This window comes from Equus caballus, chromosome 22 (assembly GCF_041296265.1).
Source record: "Equus caballus isolate H_3958 breed thoroughbred chromosome 22, TB-T2T, whole genome shotgun sequence".
Classification (NCBI taxonomy): Eukaryota; Metazoa; Chordata; class Mammalia; order Perissodactyla; family Equidae; genus Equus; species Equus caballus.
This window is the reverse complement of record NC_091705.1, coordinates 7,921,257-7,934,721: the sequence shown is the minus strand read 5'-3', so window position 1 is coordinate 7,934,721 and position 13,465 is coordinate 7,921,257. Positions and strand designations below refer to the sequence as shown.

The following is a 13,465-nucleotide window of genomic DNA, read 5'->3' as shown; positions in this document are numbered from 1 at the left end:
CAGGAATCTTGTCTTATTCATGCTCTGAACAGAGCTGGTGCCTTGTAGGCACAACAATGGGAATGGGGTGAGGAAAAGTTCCAGCTTGGGCAGCCCACTTGCACGTGTTCATATCAGCTCCCCACACCCCACTAGGGCTCCAGCATTGACTTTATGCCTTGACATTACCTGCCAGCCTCTGGGGTGGGCACTTTGCTGGCTCTGAGGTTTTCCTGCCCTACAGCAACTGTGGGAAAGGCAGAGGTCTGCCGAGAACATGGAATGAGGGTGGGGAAAAATGGGTCCCAACCAGAGAGCTCACCATTACCAGCTGGTTACTGTCTGTGACATGCCTTCCTTCTCCTTCATCTGCCGTCTTCCTCCTGTCCTGACCCATGATGTAAAATAGTCCTTCTATTTTCCCCCAAATTACATCTTTTGAGCTTTAAGCCCCATTTTTATTTTAGAATTTGCTGCAAAATTTCTGTTCACTTCTTTCCTACCCTTCATGATTTTATAACTTACGATTACACTCAACCCTCAGGCTTCTTTATATTCTGAAGAGTTTAACGTCATTTAGTCTATCCTTAAATACTTGATTCCTTTATTTGTCCCTTTCTGAATCTTTTGTGGCTCCTTTTTCTTTCTCCAGAAGCACAGCAACCCAACCAGAACCATAGCGGGAATGTACCACGCTTCTGAAAAATGGGGAGATGATATGGATAGCTCCCTAAGATATACTGTGGAGTGAGTGAACAAAAACAAGCTGCATTGTTTTTATTCCTATGTGCATTGTTGAGGCCACTTAAAAAAATGCTCTATGTTCTAAGTGCCTGGAAGATTTCATGCTAAACTGATAACCAGTGTGATACCAACTCTGATCTTGGCTTGTGGATTGTTGGAGAGGAATGTAGGACTGGTCATTTATCCCTACCTTGAATTTCTTTTTTAGAGCATTTCCCAAAACTTTTCCTGAAATTTCTAGGTTAATGGATGGGCTTCAGGGCAGTCCATGAGCTCCCTGAAATTGGAGGCCAAGCTTTGTGAGTAGGAACAAATGTCTACTTTTCTAGAGAGAGGGTCTATACTTTTCATCAGAATCTCAAAAGGAGCACAGGGCCCAAGAGGGGCTAATAACCATTGGTCAAGATCGTTGTGCCACTTTCTACTCCATTTCATTATAGTTTAACTCAAGATGTACATTACCTGAAAAACACGTATCCTAGTCGTTCACTTTTTAATATTATAAAATAATGGTATATGACTTGTACTCCACACAAGGACTCACAGAGAAATCAATAGCGTTACCATGTGGTACTGCATCATCCCCATGAATATACTTAAATATATTTAGCTCTTTCCTAAAATAGATGCCTGGCCTTTGGGGCTGCCTGAATGTTTGGAATGTCTTTTCTACAGCTTCCATTTGCTTCGTTTTGTATAAACCCCCTCTGTGGTGTTAAGGAAGCAACAAGAGGTATCTCAGTTCTCTTGTTCAGCATCATCCATGAGTGATGTGTCACGCGGCTGATGTTAAAGGTCATGGGCTTGAGAGCAGATTGCTTATTCCTCTGGGCTACTAAGGAATGTCTCTGCATCTTACCTCATCTTTAGAATGGGACTAATATCTACCTATGGCAGTCACCACTAGTTATCTCCCAATATCCATTCCTCCCTTCTTCCTTAGTAAAGGAACCCCAATTTCTTTGCTGAGCACACTGCTGCTCAGAGAACAGACCACATTTCCCAGCCTCTCTTGCAGCCATATGACTAAGTTCTGGTCAATGAGACAAAAGTGGAACGCCTGTCTGCTACTTCTGGGAAGTTTCTTTGAAAGGGAAAGCATGGACTTCCAGTTTCCAATTCCTCACATGAGGAGCTTAGAGTTGCCACTCAGCCCTAATAACAAGTAGGACTTTTGCCTTGCGCTGAATAGGCAACTCTTCTTGGATCCATAAGAGAGGGGAGGACACAGGGCAAACCAATGCCCCCCAACTGAAGAGAGACAGGCAAATACAGGGCAGGTGCTGCGGCTTACCAGAGCCGAGACGCATGAGGAGCCAGCACGATGGGAACCAGTGCCAGGGTGGGAAACCCTGACCTACCACTGACAAACTGCTGAAGGCTCAGTCAATGTGGACATGCCTGAGAGTTAAAAACTTTAGGGAGACTCAGTCATAGAGGCTACCCAACACTTTTGTGAGTTTTACCTCCAGAAGCTCTACCAGGTTCCCACAGTAAATATCAGAGAAAAATTCCCTCCAGCTCCTGGCAGTGGGAGGGGAAAAGGAACCATTTTGAAATACACCAGAGCACTCTAACAAGGCCTGCTTTCAGGGGAAATGAGTTGCCAGAGCCTAACCTGCTGGGGTATTAACAGAGCCTAAGTGACCTGGGAAAGGAAAAGACCCAACTCCAGCCCACTCTAGCCATCTTGCCCCACCTACAGGGGGCGGGGCGGGTACTGATAAACGCTTATGTGAGTTCGCAGTCCAGAGGCACAGGCTCACTAAAAGACTGAGACCTAATCATAGGACTACAGGCCCATCTCAGAGATGCTGTGGGTTCAGTTCCAGACCACTGCAATGAAGTGAATATTGCAGTAAAGCAAGTCACATGAATTTTTTGGTTTCCCAGTGCATAGAAAAGTTATGTTTACACTATACTGTAGTCCATTAAGTGTGCAATAGCATTACGTCTAAGAAAACAATGTACATACCTTAATTTAAAAATACTTTATTGCTAAAAAATGCTAACTATCATCTGAGCCTTCAGCAAGTTGTAATCTTTTTTGGTGGTGGAAGGTCTTGTAAAGAATGCAATTATCTGTGAAGCACAATAAAGTGAAGCACCATAAAACGAAGTACACCTGTATAGAACCCTTCCCTATCCCCACACCTCACCACCACATTACTAAAGGCCTGTTTACCACAGTTCCTTATACAGAGTCCATCACGGCCAGCTATCAAGAAAAACTTACAAGGCATACTAAAAGGCAAAAATCACAGAAATGAAGAATTCCTTTGATGGGCTTATTAATAAATTGGACACAGCTGAGGAAAGAATCTTTACCTTAAAGGATATATCAATAGAATCCTTGAAGCCAAAAAGCAAAGAGAATGAAGGCTGAAAAAAACAGAACAGAATATTCAGGGACTACAAAAAGTGTAATACATGCATAATGGGAAGACCAGAAGGGAAAAAAAAGAGAAAGGAACAGAAAAAATATTTGAAACAATAGTGACTGAGAATTTCCCCAAATTAATGTGAGGTACCAAACCACAGATCCAGGAAGATCAGAGAACACGAAGCAGGATGAATGCCAAAAAAACCAACCAAACAAACAAAATCCCAAAAAACTACACTTAGGCATATCATTTTCGAATTACAGAAAAGCAAAGAAAAAATTCCTGAAAGCAGCAAGAGGAAAAAAACACCTTACCTGTGGAAGAACATAGATAAGAATTATATCTGACTTTTCCTCAGAACCATGCAAGCAAGAGAGCGGAGTGAAATATTTAAAGTGTTGAGAGAAAAAATATCCACCAACCCATTATGCAAATTATGCAAAATTATCCTTCAAAAGTGAAGGAGAAATAAGGACTTTCTCAAACAACAGTTGAGAGAACTGGTTGCCAGTAGACCTGTCTTGCAAGAAATGTTACAAGAACTTCTTTAGAGAGAAGGAAAATAATATACGTCAGAAGTCGGATCTATGGATCTACGTAATGAAAGGAAGAACACTGAAGAAAAGTAAGTAAAGGTAAAATAAAATCTTTTATTTATCTTATTCGTAGTTGATCTAATGGATAGTTTATTCAAAATAATAATAGCAACAAGGTACTTAATTTTATATGCTTATCTTTATATATCTTGTGTGTGTGTATATATATGCTTATGTATGCTTATACATAAGTGAAATGAATGATAGCAATAACACAAGGGACAGGAGGAGGGAACTAGGACTATTTTGTTATTATAAAATATTCACACTACTTGTGAAGTGGGATAGTGTTATCTGAAAGTGGCCTTGGATTAGTTGTTAAGATATACTGCAAACTGTAGGGCAACCACTAAAAAAAGTAAGAAGCATAACATATGTTAAGAAAGGTGAAAAAATGGAATCATATAAAATGCTCAATTAAAGCCAAAAAAAGGCAGAAAGAGAGTGGAAGACTAAAATAGGAATAAAGAAAATGGCAACAAATTAAAAAACAGTAACTAACATTGTAGTTAATAATCCAATTATACCAATAATAATTTTGAATGTCATGGCTTAAATACACCAATTAAAAGACAGATTTTCAGAGTGAATCAAAAAACATGATCCAACTATATGTTGTCTATAAGAAACCCATTTTAAATATAAAGACACATATAGATTAAAAGTAAAGGGATGGAGAAAGATATACCATGTTAACACCAAGCAAAAGAAAGTGTGAGTAGCTATATTAACTTCAGATGGAGTAGACTTCAGAGCAAGGAAAGTTATCAGAGATGAAGAAGGGTATTATACAATGATAAAGGGATCAATTCTCCAAGACATAACAATTCTTGACTTGTATGCACCTAATAACACAGTGTCTAACTACGTGAGGTAAAAGCTGATAGAGGTGAAAGGAGAAAGAGAGAAATCCACTGTCCTGGTGGGAGACTTTAACACCCCTCTCTCAGCAATGGACAGATTCGGCAGGCAGAAAATCAAGAACATCTTAAAGCAAGCTATAGGACACCACACACCCAGCATACAACCATTACACAACACACGCGCACAAGGTTTATTCCTCTGTAAAGTAGACTGCAGTGATAGCAGTGGTCACCTCTGAGCAGGGGACTGAAACTATAGGAATGGAGAGTAGGGGTGCACAAAGGCTTTCCTTTACTGTATTGTTCGAATCTTTTATAATGAAAATATATTCATGTCTTGCTCGTATGATTAAAATTATTTTTTAAAAAGACTACAGACACAAACAAGGGTAGGAGATAGGGAACGGATGATTTTGTGGGGAGGCAGGTGAGAAACTAAAAATAGTTTATTCTACACTATATACTGACAGGGTTATATTGTCTTGCAAAAAAGCTTTTTCCAGGCTATCGATTAACAGACATGTCTTTTCAAGCTTCTCCTTAATGTATAATTTATTCTTCCCTGCCACTCACATTAATGGTTTTAAATGAAAGTTCCTATATGTTCACAGATTGTTAAGTATGCAACAACATATTGTTAAATATGTTTTCTAAATGAGAAATGGAATACACCCATCTCATACTGAAGGAGAGACCTTATGTTAAAGCCTTATCCTTCTGTGGGATGAGGAAGAATGAAAATATCTAGGAAACTTATGTGTAAATGGAAAGGTTAAAGTTCAATGGGACCTCAAGAAAAATGGGGGCTCATATTAGCTTACAATGAACTGATACAGAAGTTTGCCTGATGAATTGCAAAACCTCTTCAGATACTGGTTTACTGACTGAACATGTATTAAACACCTACTGTATATCAGGGACTATGCTAGTCCATATATAAGATGCATCCTAAACACAACTTGTCCTCAAGGAACGCAGTCTAATCTGGCAGTAGTGGTAATATTTGTGTATATAAGACAAGCAATTACAAGGGAAAAACCTGTAAGATCTCACGACTCAAAGTTGAGGACGGGCAGCATCCAAATTTACGGGGGCATCCGAGACCCCACCCCTAAAACCCAGAATCTGCGTTTTAACAAGATCCTCAGGTGATCTGGATGATTATCAAGATTTGAGAAATGATGAACCGTGGAATTATAGAAAGAACACTATTGATCCCCTTGGAAGTGGCCAGAGGCCTTCAGACTGGAAGGGTGCAGGCCAGAAAGGAGCAGGCCCATGATTATGGCAGTTAGAAAGAGCAAGAAGAGTTCTTGGACGAGAAGTTTAGTCTGGAAGCAAATCGACCACTTTGGGAGATAAGGCAGGAAAAGCAGGCTGAGGACAGAGGTGAAAAGCCAGACTGAGCAGCTGAGCATTCTGGAGGAAGCAGTAGAAAATTCTAAGTAGGAAAGTGACAGGATCAGATTCTTAGGTTTGGACATAACTCTGGTGGCGGAGTGGAGGATGAAATGCAGAAGAGAGGCTGGAGCAGGCGGACATCTGTCCTTAAAAGAGCACGATTCAATTTTGGACTGGAAAGGAAGTCTTGAGGATTAAGGGGGTGGGCGGGGGGGGCCGGCATTCAGTCCCAGGCAGACAGAGAAATAAAGGGTGGGAGCTGCAGCTGGGCACAGGTGGGTTCTTTGTTCTCAAACTGTGGTACCTAACCAACTGCATTAGCATCACCCAGGAATTGTTAGAAATGCAAATTATCAGGTCTCATCCCAGATATACTGGTGTCCAAAACTCTCGGGGTGGGGCACACAAATATGACTTTGAACAAGTTCTCTTTAAAGCAGAGAACCACTGCTCTAGCCTCTCAAAAATCTTCTAGCAGGTGGTAAGGGCTTAGTAGCACTGCCATAACTTGCTTCCTTTCTTAAAAAGAAAACAAAACAAAAAAACAGGACGAGAGTAACGAGAAAGGAGTTTCTATGTTGGGTGGGCAGAAAAAAGCCATGTACAACCTAGATTTTATATAGTGCCCAGAAAAAACAAAAACGTACTGACCATCTTGTCCAAAGACCTCCCATTTGGAGAATTAAAATAGTTTTGGTAGAGGCCGTGATGTTCTCAGTAACCTAAATTAAGTAAAACTTAAAGTAATCATCCCAGTTGGAAATTCTTTGTTCCCTTTATTCACCACAAAAACACCCTCAGGAAAAACGTTGGGATTCCTTCTGGCTCTCTGAAAACTGTGTTTCTGATGCAACCGCCCATTAAAAAAAAACACAATCCCAAATCAAAAACCCCAAAATCGGGGCAGGGGGTCTGGCGCCATCATCCCAAGACAACTCTGCTGTTTCCCAGCCACACCCCTGCGGACTGCCGGGCCTCCTTCCCTGGGCTGTTCCCAAAGATAAATAAATCACTCCTTGTTTTTTCCAGACCTGAAATTAGCGGTGACTCACAGAGCACTCTGAACGGCCACAGTCGCCTCGGGAAGGAGGAAAAATGTGCAGATTTTTCCCCTCACGCGAGGGCCCGACGTGCTGGGCTGGGCCAATCAGGGGAGGATGGCGGGAATCGGACCAAAGTAGGTAAAAAATGCGGGATACGTCCCCTCTGCTGGGGCCCGCGCCGGGGCTCCCGTGGGTCCTCCCCCAAGTCTCTTCCTCCGAGGCCCCGCCCACCCTCTCCCGCCCCCTCTCAGGCCCCGCCCCCAGAGGCGGCGCACACCTGGCCAGGTGGCTACTTCCCTGCAGCGGCCACAGCGGCGCCTGGGCGGGGAGCCACGTGGCCCCGCCCCATGGGGGGCTCGCCCTCCCCGCATCGTCCTTTGCTCGCCCTTAGCCGGCAGGTGCCCGCGCAAGCTCCCCTCCTCGTCCCTAGCAGATGACAGAGGGACCACTCCAATCTCCATAAACCCGAACTGGTGACGGGGGACTGGGTCCCCCAGTCTCTAGAAGGTGACGAACACTCCCACCCTCCGGGAGTCCGCGCGGCCGCCTGGGCGGGGCGTTGCCAGGCCGGCCGGTTGCGTAGCAACGGCGGGCAGCGCGTGACGTGCGCAGCCGCGGTTGGGCCCGAGGCGCGCACCCAGGCGCCCGCCCCCTGATAGGCTCGCGCGCCGCGTCGCCGTCTCGCTCGGTCGCTCGCTCCTGCTCCCGTGAGGTGGACGGTCTGTAGACTCGGCGCCGGCCGGCTCCCTCCCCCGGGTCCCTGCTACCGCCGCGGCGAAGATGGTGAGTGGGAGGGAGCCCGAGGCGGCGGGGCTCCAGGGGTCGGGGCTGAGGGGCGAGCGCCGCACCGCCGCCCGGGGAGTGACTGGGCCTGCTGCAGTCTCCGGAGGGAAGGTCTCCGGCGGGAGGGTCTCCGCTCCCGCCGCCCTCGCCCCCGCCGGGCCCCCGCGCCCCGGGGCGGCTCCGCGGCGTCGCCCGCCGTTGCCGTGAGGCCACCGCCCGGGAGCGTCGCCTCGCGGTTGCTCCCGCCGCGCATGGTGCGACAGCGGCGGCCGGGCACCCCACCCCCCGGTGAGGCCGCCCGGGGTCCGCCGGCTGGGTGGGGCGTCGGGCTGGCGCGGGCTCCCCGAGCCGGGCTCGGAGGCGGGCAGGGCTCGTGCGAGTTGGGCCCGTGAGGGCGGTCCGCGTCGGTAAGGGAACGTGAGGCCTCTACGGAACAGCCCTGGAGGGCGAAACGCGCCCCGGGAGCCTGACCCAGGCCTGAGCCGAGCGCGGCGGCCCGGCAGCCGCTTTGTTTGTCGTCTCTGGCAGTCAGCTTCCAGCGCCGCTCGCCCGCTCGGCAGCCTCGGCTGCGTCTCTCTTAACCCTCGCCTGCCCGCTCCCTCCATGTGCCGTTAGGAATTTTCCTTTACCTGTAAACATCGTGGCTCTGCCAGGACTTAGCGTGCAAGGTGTGGGCATGATGCTGGGTGCTAATAAAAGAAATGAAAAAGCTTTTCTAAAAGTCCGTTAAATTATCCGAGTCACTACAGAGTAAACGTGCTCGGTGTATTCTAGATGATGGACACTTTGCTTAATTTGCTTGTTTTTTTCTCTGCAGTGTAGTTGTAGTTTGCTGTAAAACGGTGTTCTTGACCGGGCGATCAAGGAGAACATTTTGTCATTTTCTTTAGTCTGCATGCGCTGTTACCATTTTTGGTCAATGACTTGCAGGCAAAGGCTTACCAGACTTTGCTAGAAATATTGCACTGTTGTTGCATCTGTCTGCCTGGAAGCAGTTGGTACCAGCTCATCTGCGTACAGAATGTTTTCATTGAATAACAATTTTGTTTTTTTTAAGGTATTGCAACTTGTATGACTATGCAGGCGGGCACATGAGTGGGGAAAAAAGAGATTAACCAGTAGTTTCTTGATGATTGAACGTATGTAGTAGGGATTTGATATTGTTCAGTTTTTGGTTCTTTGGTTTAATTCTGTAGGTTACAAAGAGGATCAGCATCTTGAGTTTTTTAACCGTTTTAAGATTATAAATGTATGTACTACTTGATACTAGAAGACTTTTAATCCCCGGGTTTTGGGTTTTCACGAATTTAAGACCATCCACTCTGATGAAGTTGCTTTGAAGTAGGCTGGAGTCTGCTTTAGGGTATTCTGATTTGATGTTTTATTTTTTTGAGTTGCTATAATACAAGCTTTATTTTCCTTTTGAAAATAGGATTAAGCATTTTTTTTTTTTTCTTTTTGAGCTGACTGCTGCCAATGCTCCTCTTTTTGCTGAGGCAGACTGGCCCTGAGCTAACATCCATGCCCATATTCCTGTACTTTATATATGGGACGCCCACCACAGCATGGTGTTTGCCAAGCGGTGCCGTGTCCACACCCAGGATCCGAACTGGAAAACCCTGGGCTGCCGCAGGAGAACGTGGGCACTTAACCGCTGCACCACCGGGCCAGCCCCAGGATTAAGCATTTTAACTTTAGTTAAATGCTTAGTTTAAACTTTAAAGTTTAATTTCCATATTTGTATGCATTCAAATAAAATGAAAAAAGAGTCTTTTATTTATTGGTTCTTGGGGGAGGAGGAGAAAAAAATCAAAATGGGTGGATTCCAAATACATTTCAAACTTTTTGGTCTTAGGGAAGTCAGGTAGACCTTACAAGCTACTCTTATTTGGACGCTTGTAAAGAAAGAGTTCAGAATATAGACTGACCATTTTTAAAGGTCACTCTTGTATTTAGCCTTTTGAGCACAGAGCATCTTCCTTCAGTCCAGCTATTAGAAAATATTGTGAAGATGAAAAATTCCTTTGTTATCCCAGATTTTAGCACTTTACCTCTGTATTTGAAACTGTTTAGATCTGTTGGTTAGATGCTTGGTTCCAGGTTTCCAAGTGTGTTGTATTTTTCTTTTTTTTTTTTAAGATAGAACTTTAACTGCTGATGGGTTTGTTCTACATTAACAAAATCACTTGCTGGTACTCACCAAGCCATCTAGAAGCCTTGGGAATAAAGAAATTTGAAACCAACTCAAAAGATCACCCTGCGCACTTTAAGATGAGATTTCATGTTTTCAAAGTCTCACTTTACAGTGCCAAAAAAAAAGCCTACCCTCGACAGCAACCACATCTACACACTCCAAACATAACTGTGGTGTATGTGTGTACTGGGTGTGCCAGCTTCCTCCTACAAAGATTATTTACCAGCCCACCATCAAGTTCCTACGGTTATCTGCTCCGTAGTTCTCTCTGTTGGCTATAGATTGAGACATCACACGTAGACTTGCTGGGCTCCTCTTGTAATTAGTCAGTGGTATATGCATTTGCAGCATAGCTGTGTGGCTCTCTGAGAAGTAAGAGTGTAGTCTTGCTCCTGAAACAAAGTACAAAAAGTCTGTGTGATAATCTACCCCTTAACCTTACCCTGATCAGAACTCTGTTCTGACAGGCTGAGGTAATTGGCTCAGGCTGAATTACAGGTGAGTTCTACCACTTGATGATTAGCAAAAACACTTTAATGTATAACAGCCTAGTGGAATGGGTTGGGCATGTGTTCATGTGCCTATTTAACAGGAGAAAACAGATCGTAAAGGATCGACTTGTGACTTTTGCTGACTGCACACCAAGTTTTAAATAATTTAAAAATTAATTTTGAAACACTCTAAGCAGAAAAGTACACAGAATAACAGGTCCCTTTGTACGAAAAAAGAAAAGTTTAACTTTTTGTCACATTTCAGGTTTTTATGTTACAGCTGAGTATGCGTCATCGTCCTCATCCCATTCCCTCCCTCCCCAGAGATAACCACTGCTGTGTCAAAGTAATGTACTGGCCAATTAAGGAGGTGATTTTTTCAGGCTGTTGCAGTTGGGAGAGTAGTATTAATGAGGAATGTCTGAAAAAAAAGGTTGGGGACCTGGAGCAGGTAAACCAGGGAGTCTCTTTTTTTTTTTTTTTTTTTTTTAGAGATTTTATTTTTTTCCTTTTTCTCCCCAAAGCCCCCCGGTACATAGTTGTATATTCTTCATTGTGGGTCCTTCCAGTTGTGGCATGTGGGACGCTGCCTCAGCGTGGTTTGATGAGCAGTGCCATGTCCGTGCCCAGGATTCAAACCAACGAAACACTGGGCCGTCTGCGGTTGAGCACAGGAACTTAACCACTCGGCCTCGGGGCCAGCCCCAACCAGGGAGTCTTGAGGCAGCATGGGGATGGTCTTAGCTTGTAATAAGCAAGGGCAGGATCCTTTTGTTACCCGTTTCCCAGAACACGAAATGATGAGGGCAGATTTCTGAACCATCACTGCTTTCCAGGAGCACACAGCTTGGGTAAAGGTCAGCATAGTCACCTGAAATTAACATATTTCATTCTCATTGATGTTTCCATACTTTTGGCTATAATGTATGCATCTATAATAACATATTGCCTTGATATGTTTTTAAATTTTATATAAATGTTATCATGCTTCCTTTTATCCTTTTGCAACTTTAAGAAAGTTAAACTTGGTGAGTTTTTTTGTGTGTTTGTGGAGGTGGGGTGGATGATTTTTGGTTTTGGCTGTCGCTCTGTTGTGTGTGTTTTTTTTTTAACTGGGGAAGATTCACCCTAAGCTAACATCTGTTGCTAATCTTCCCCCGTTCTTTTTCCATTTCCCAAAGCCCCAGTGCATAGTTGTATATTCTAGTTGTAAGTCCTTCCAGTTCTTCTATGTGAGCCACCACCACAGTATGGCTATGGCCAGACAAGTGGTGGGGTTCCGTGACTGGGAACAAAACCCCGGGCTGCTCAAGCAGTGAGAGTGCTGAACTTTAACCACTAAGGCCATCAGGGCTGGCTCTCTGGTTTTTTTTTTTTTTAACTGTATAGTTTCTGTTTTATGGCTGTTTCAGTTTATCCATACTCCTGTTGATAGAAATTTGGACATTTCCCCAATTTTTTGTCCTTTTATCTTTTTTTGTTTACTTAAACTGTTTATTTGCAGTAGATGGTTTCCATGTTTTATGTTACTTCTCTAGCCCTAACGAAGGTCGTCTTGGTATATATCTAGAAGTGGAAGCTGTGGATTGGAGGGCATACATATATATTTTTTTACTCTACTAGCGATAGTTCTAGTTGACATCCCATCAGCTACATTTATGGACCTTTTTCTGGATTTCTTTTCACCACTTGGTATTATGAGGCTGAAAACCTTTGCCAATCTGATGGGTGTGAAATGATTTCTTACTCTTTTAATTTGCATGTCTCTGATTAGTAGTAGTTGAGTATCTTTTCATATGTTTATTACGGCTTATGTTTTTATATGTATGTACATCCAGTGAACCTGACATTGTGTAAATACTCATCATGTTTTCATCTAAGCTTATTTGTGGAGCCATAAAGTAAACCCAATGTTATAAGAAAAGTAACAAGAACCTGACTGTCAATGCCAGAATCACATACTGAGGACTAATATCCCTCTCCTCTGGGGCCTGTGTTTCTTTGCATGCCTCTCAAGCTGCTAGGTAACAAAAGTTCAATATTCACTCTTAATTCTAGCCTCCTGCCCTTGTCAGGCCCTGGTAGTGTTAGAAGGCAGAGTCATCTAGGATAGAGTTCCATCTTTGCCAAGGGCTGTGGAGTTTAACATCTTTTCCTTTATACTTGTTCCTTTCTTTTGCTTGGGCAATTCATCTAGCCAAGCGGTTAAAAACAAGCGTGATATATGGGGAAACTCTGTAGTTTCTGTTCAGTTCTTCTGTGAACCTAACATGTCTCTAAAAAATAGTTTATTAGAAAAAAGAAATGAGCAAAACCAATAACCATGACTATTTCTCACAAAGAATATTGGTTTAAATCAAAATGGTGTTTAAATTCGTATACAGGAAGACTCCAAACATTTATATTTTCATGTTTAATGTAAATTTATATTTTCTTTCAGTAATAAAGATATTTTGAGATGAGCACTATTTTTGAAATTTGAAAAAAGTCTTGAAATTTGAAAAGCTGTGGATTAAATATATGTGTTGTTTTTATCTACAACTCACCGCTCTAGTCTGAATAACTAGGCCTAGTCTCTTTTTTGCACTGTTTGCTGTTTGCATACCTAAACCACAGAGCATAATAAAGAAATAAGTAGAAGGTTGTTATTTAGGTATCTTGAGCTTCCCTTTTTTGTGGCATAATATTCCTCTCTAGATTGTCCATGAAAGACATACCCAAAGATTTGTACCTAACACTTCAGAAATATTTTAATATTTTAATCACAGTTTTTCTTCTCTCTGCCTCCTTGCCTTTATGTTAGAAGTGTGTTTTCATTTGCAGTTGTTGTACTTCTAAAAGCTATATCCCGTTCATTTTTCTTGAAATTTTACATTGGGAGAAGAGAGAAAAATAAACATCAGATTGGTTCATTTCAGTAGTACTTTGACAGACTTGTTACTTACGTTCATCATGGACTCTTCTGTGCAAGGACCCCTATGGAGTTG

The 13,465-nt window shown here is 43.4% G+C and overlaps 1 protein-coding gene across 3 annotated transcripts in view; it reads left to right on the top strand.

The window, feature by feature from the left end:
• Positions 1–7,318: 7,318 nt before the first annotated feature.
• The window catches only part of DSTN (destrin, actin depolymerizing factor), a 44,294-nt gene continuing 38,147 nt past the window's right edge, over positions 7,319–13,465 (top strand). Inside the window, exon 1 of one of the 3 annotated variants that reach the window (XM_023626083.2) lies at positions 7,319–7,793. In XM_023626083.2, the coding sequence (XP_023481851.1) occupies positions 7,791–7,793 (3 nt within the window). In that variant the 5' untranslated portion in view covers positions 7,319–7,790. Of the gene's footprint in view, positions 7,794–8,124; positions 8,462–13,465 lie in introns of those variants that run through there. The other 2 variants (XM_070247101.1, XM_070247102.1) reach the window with 2 other exon arrangements.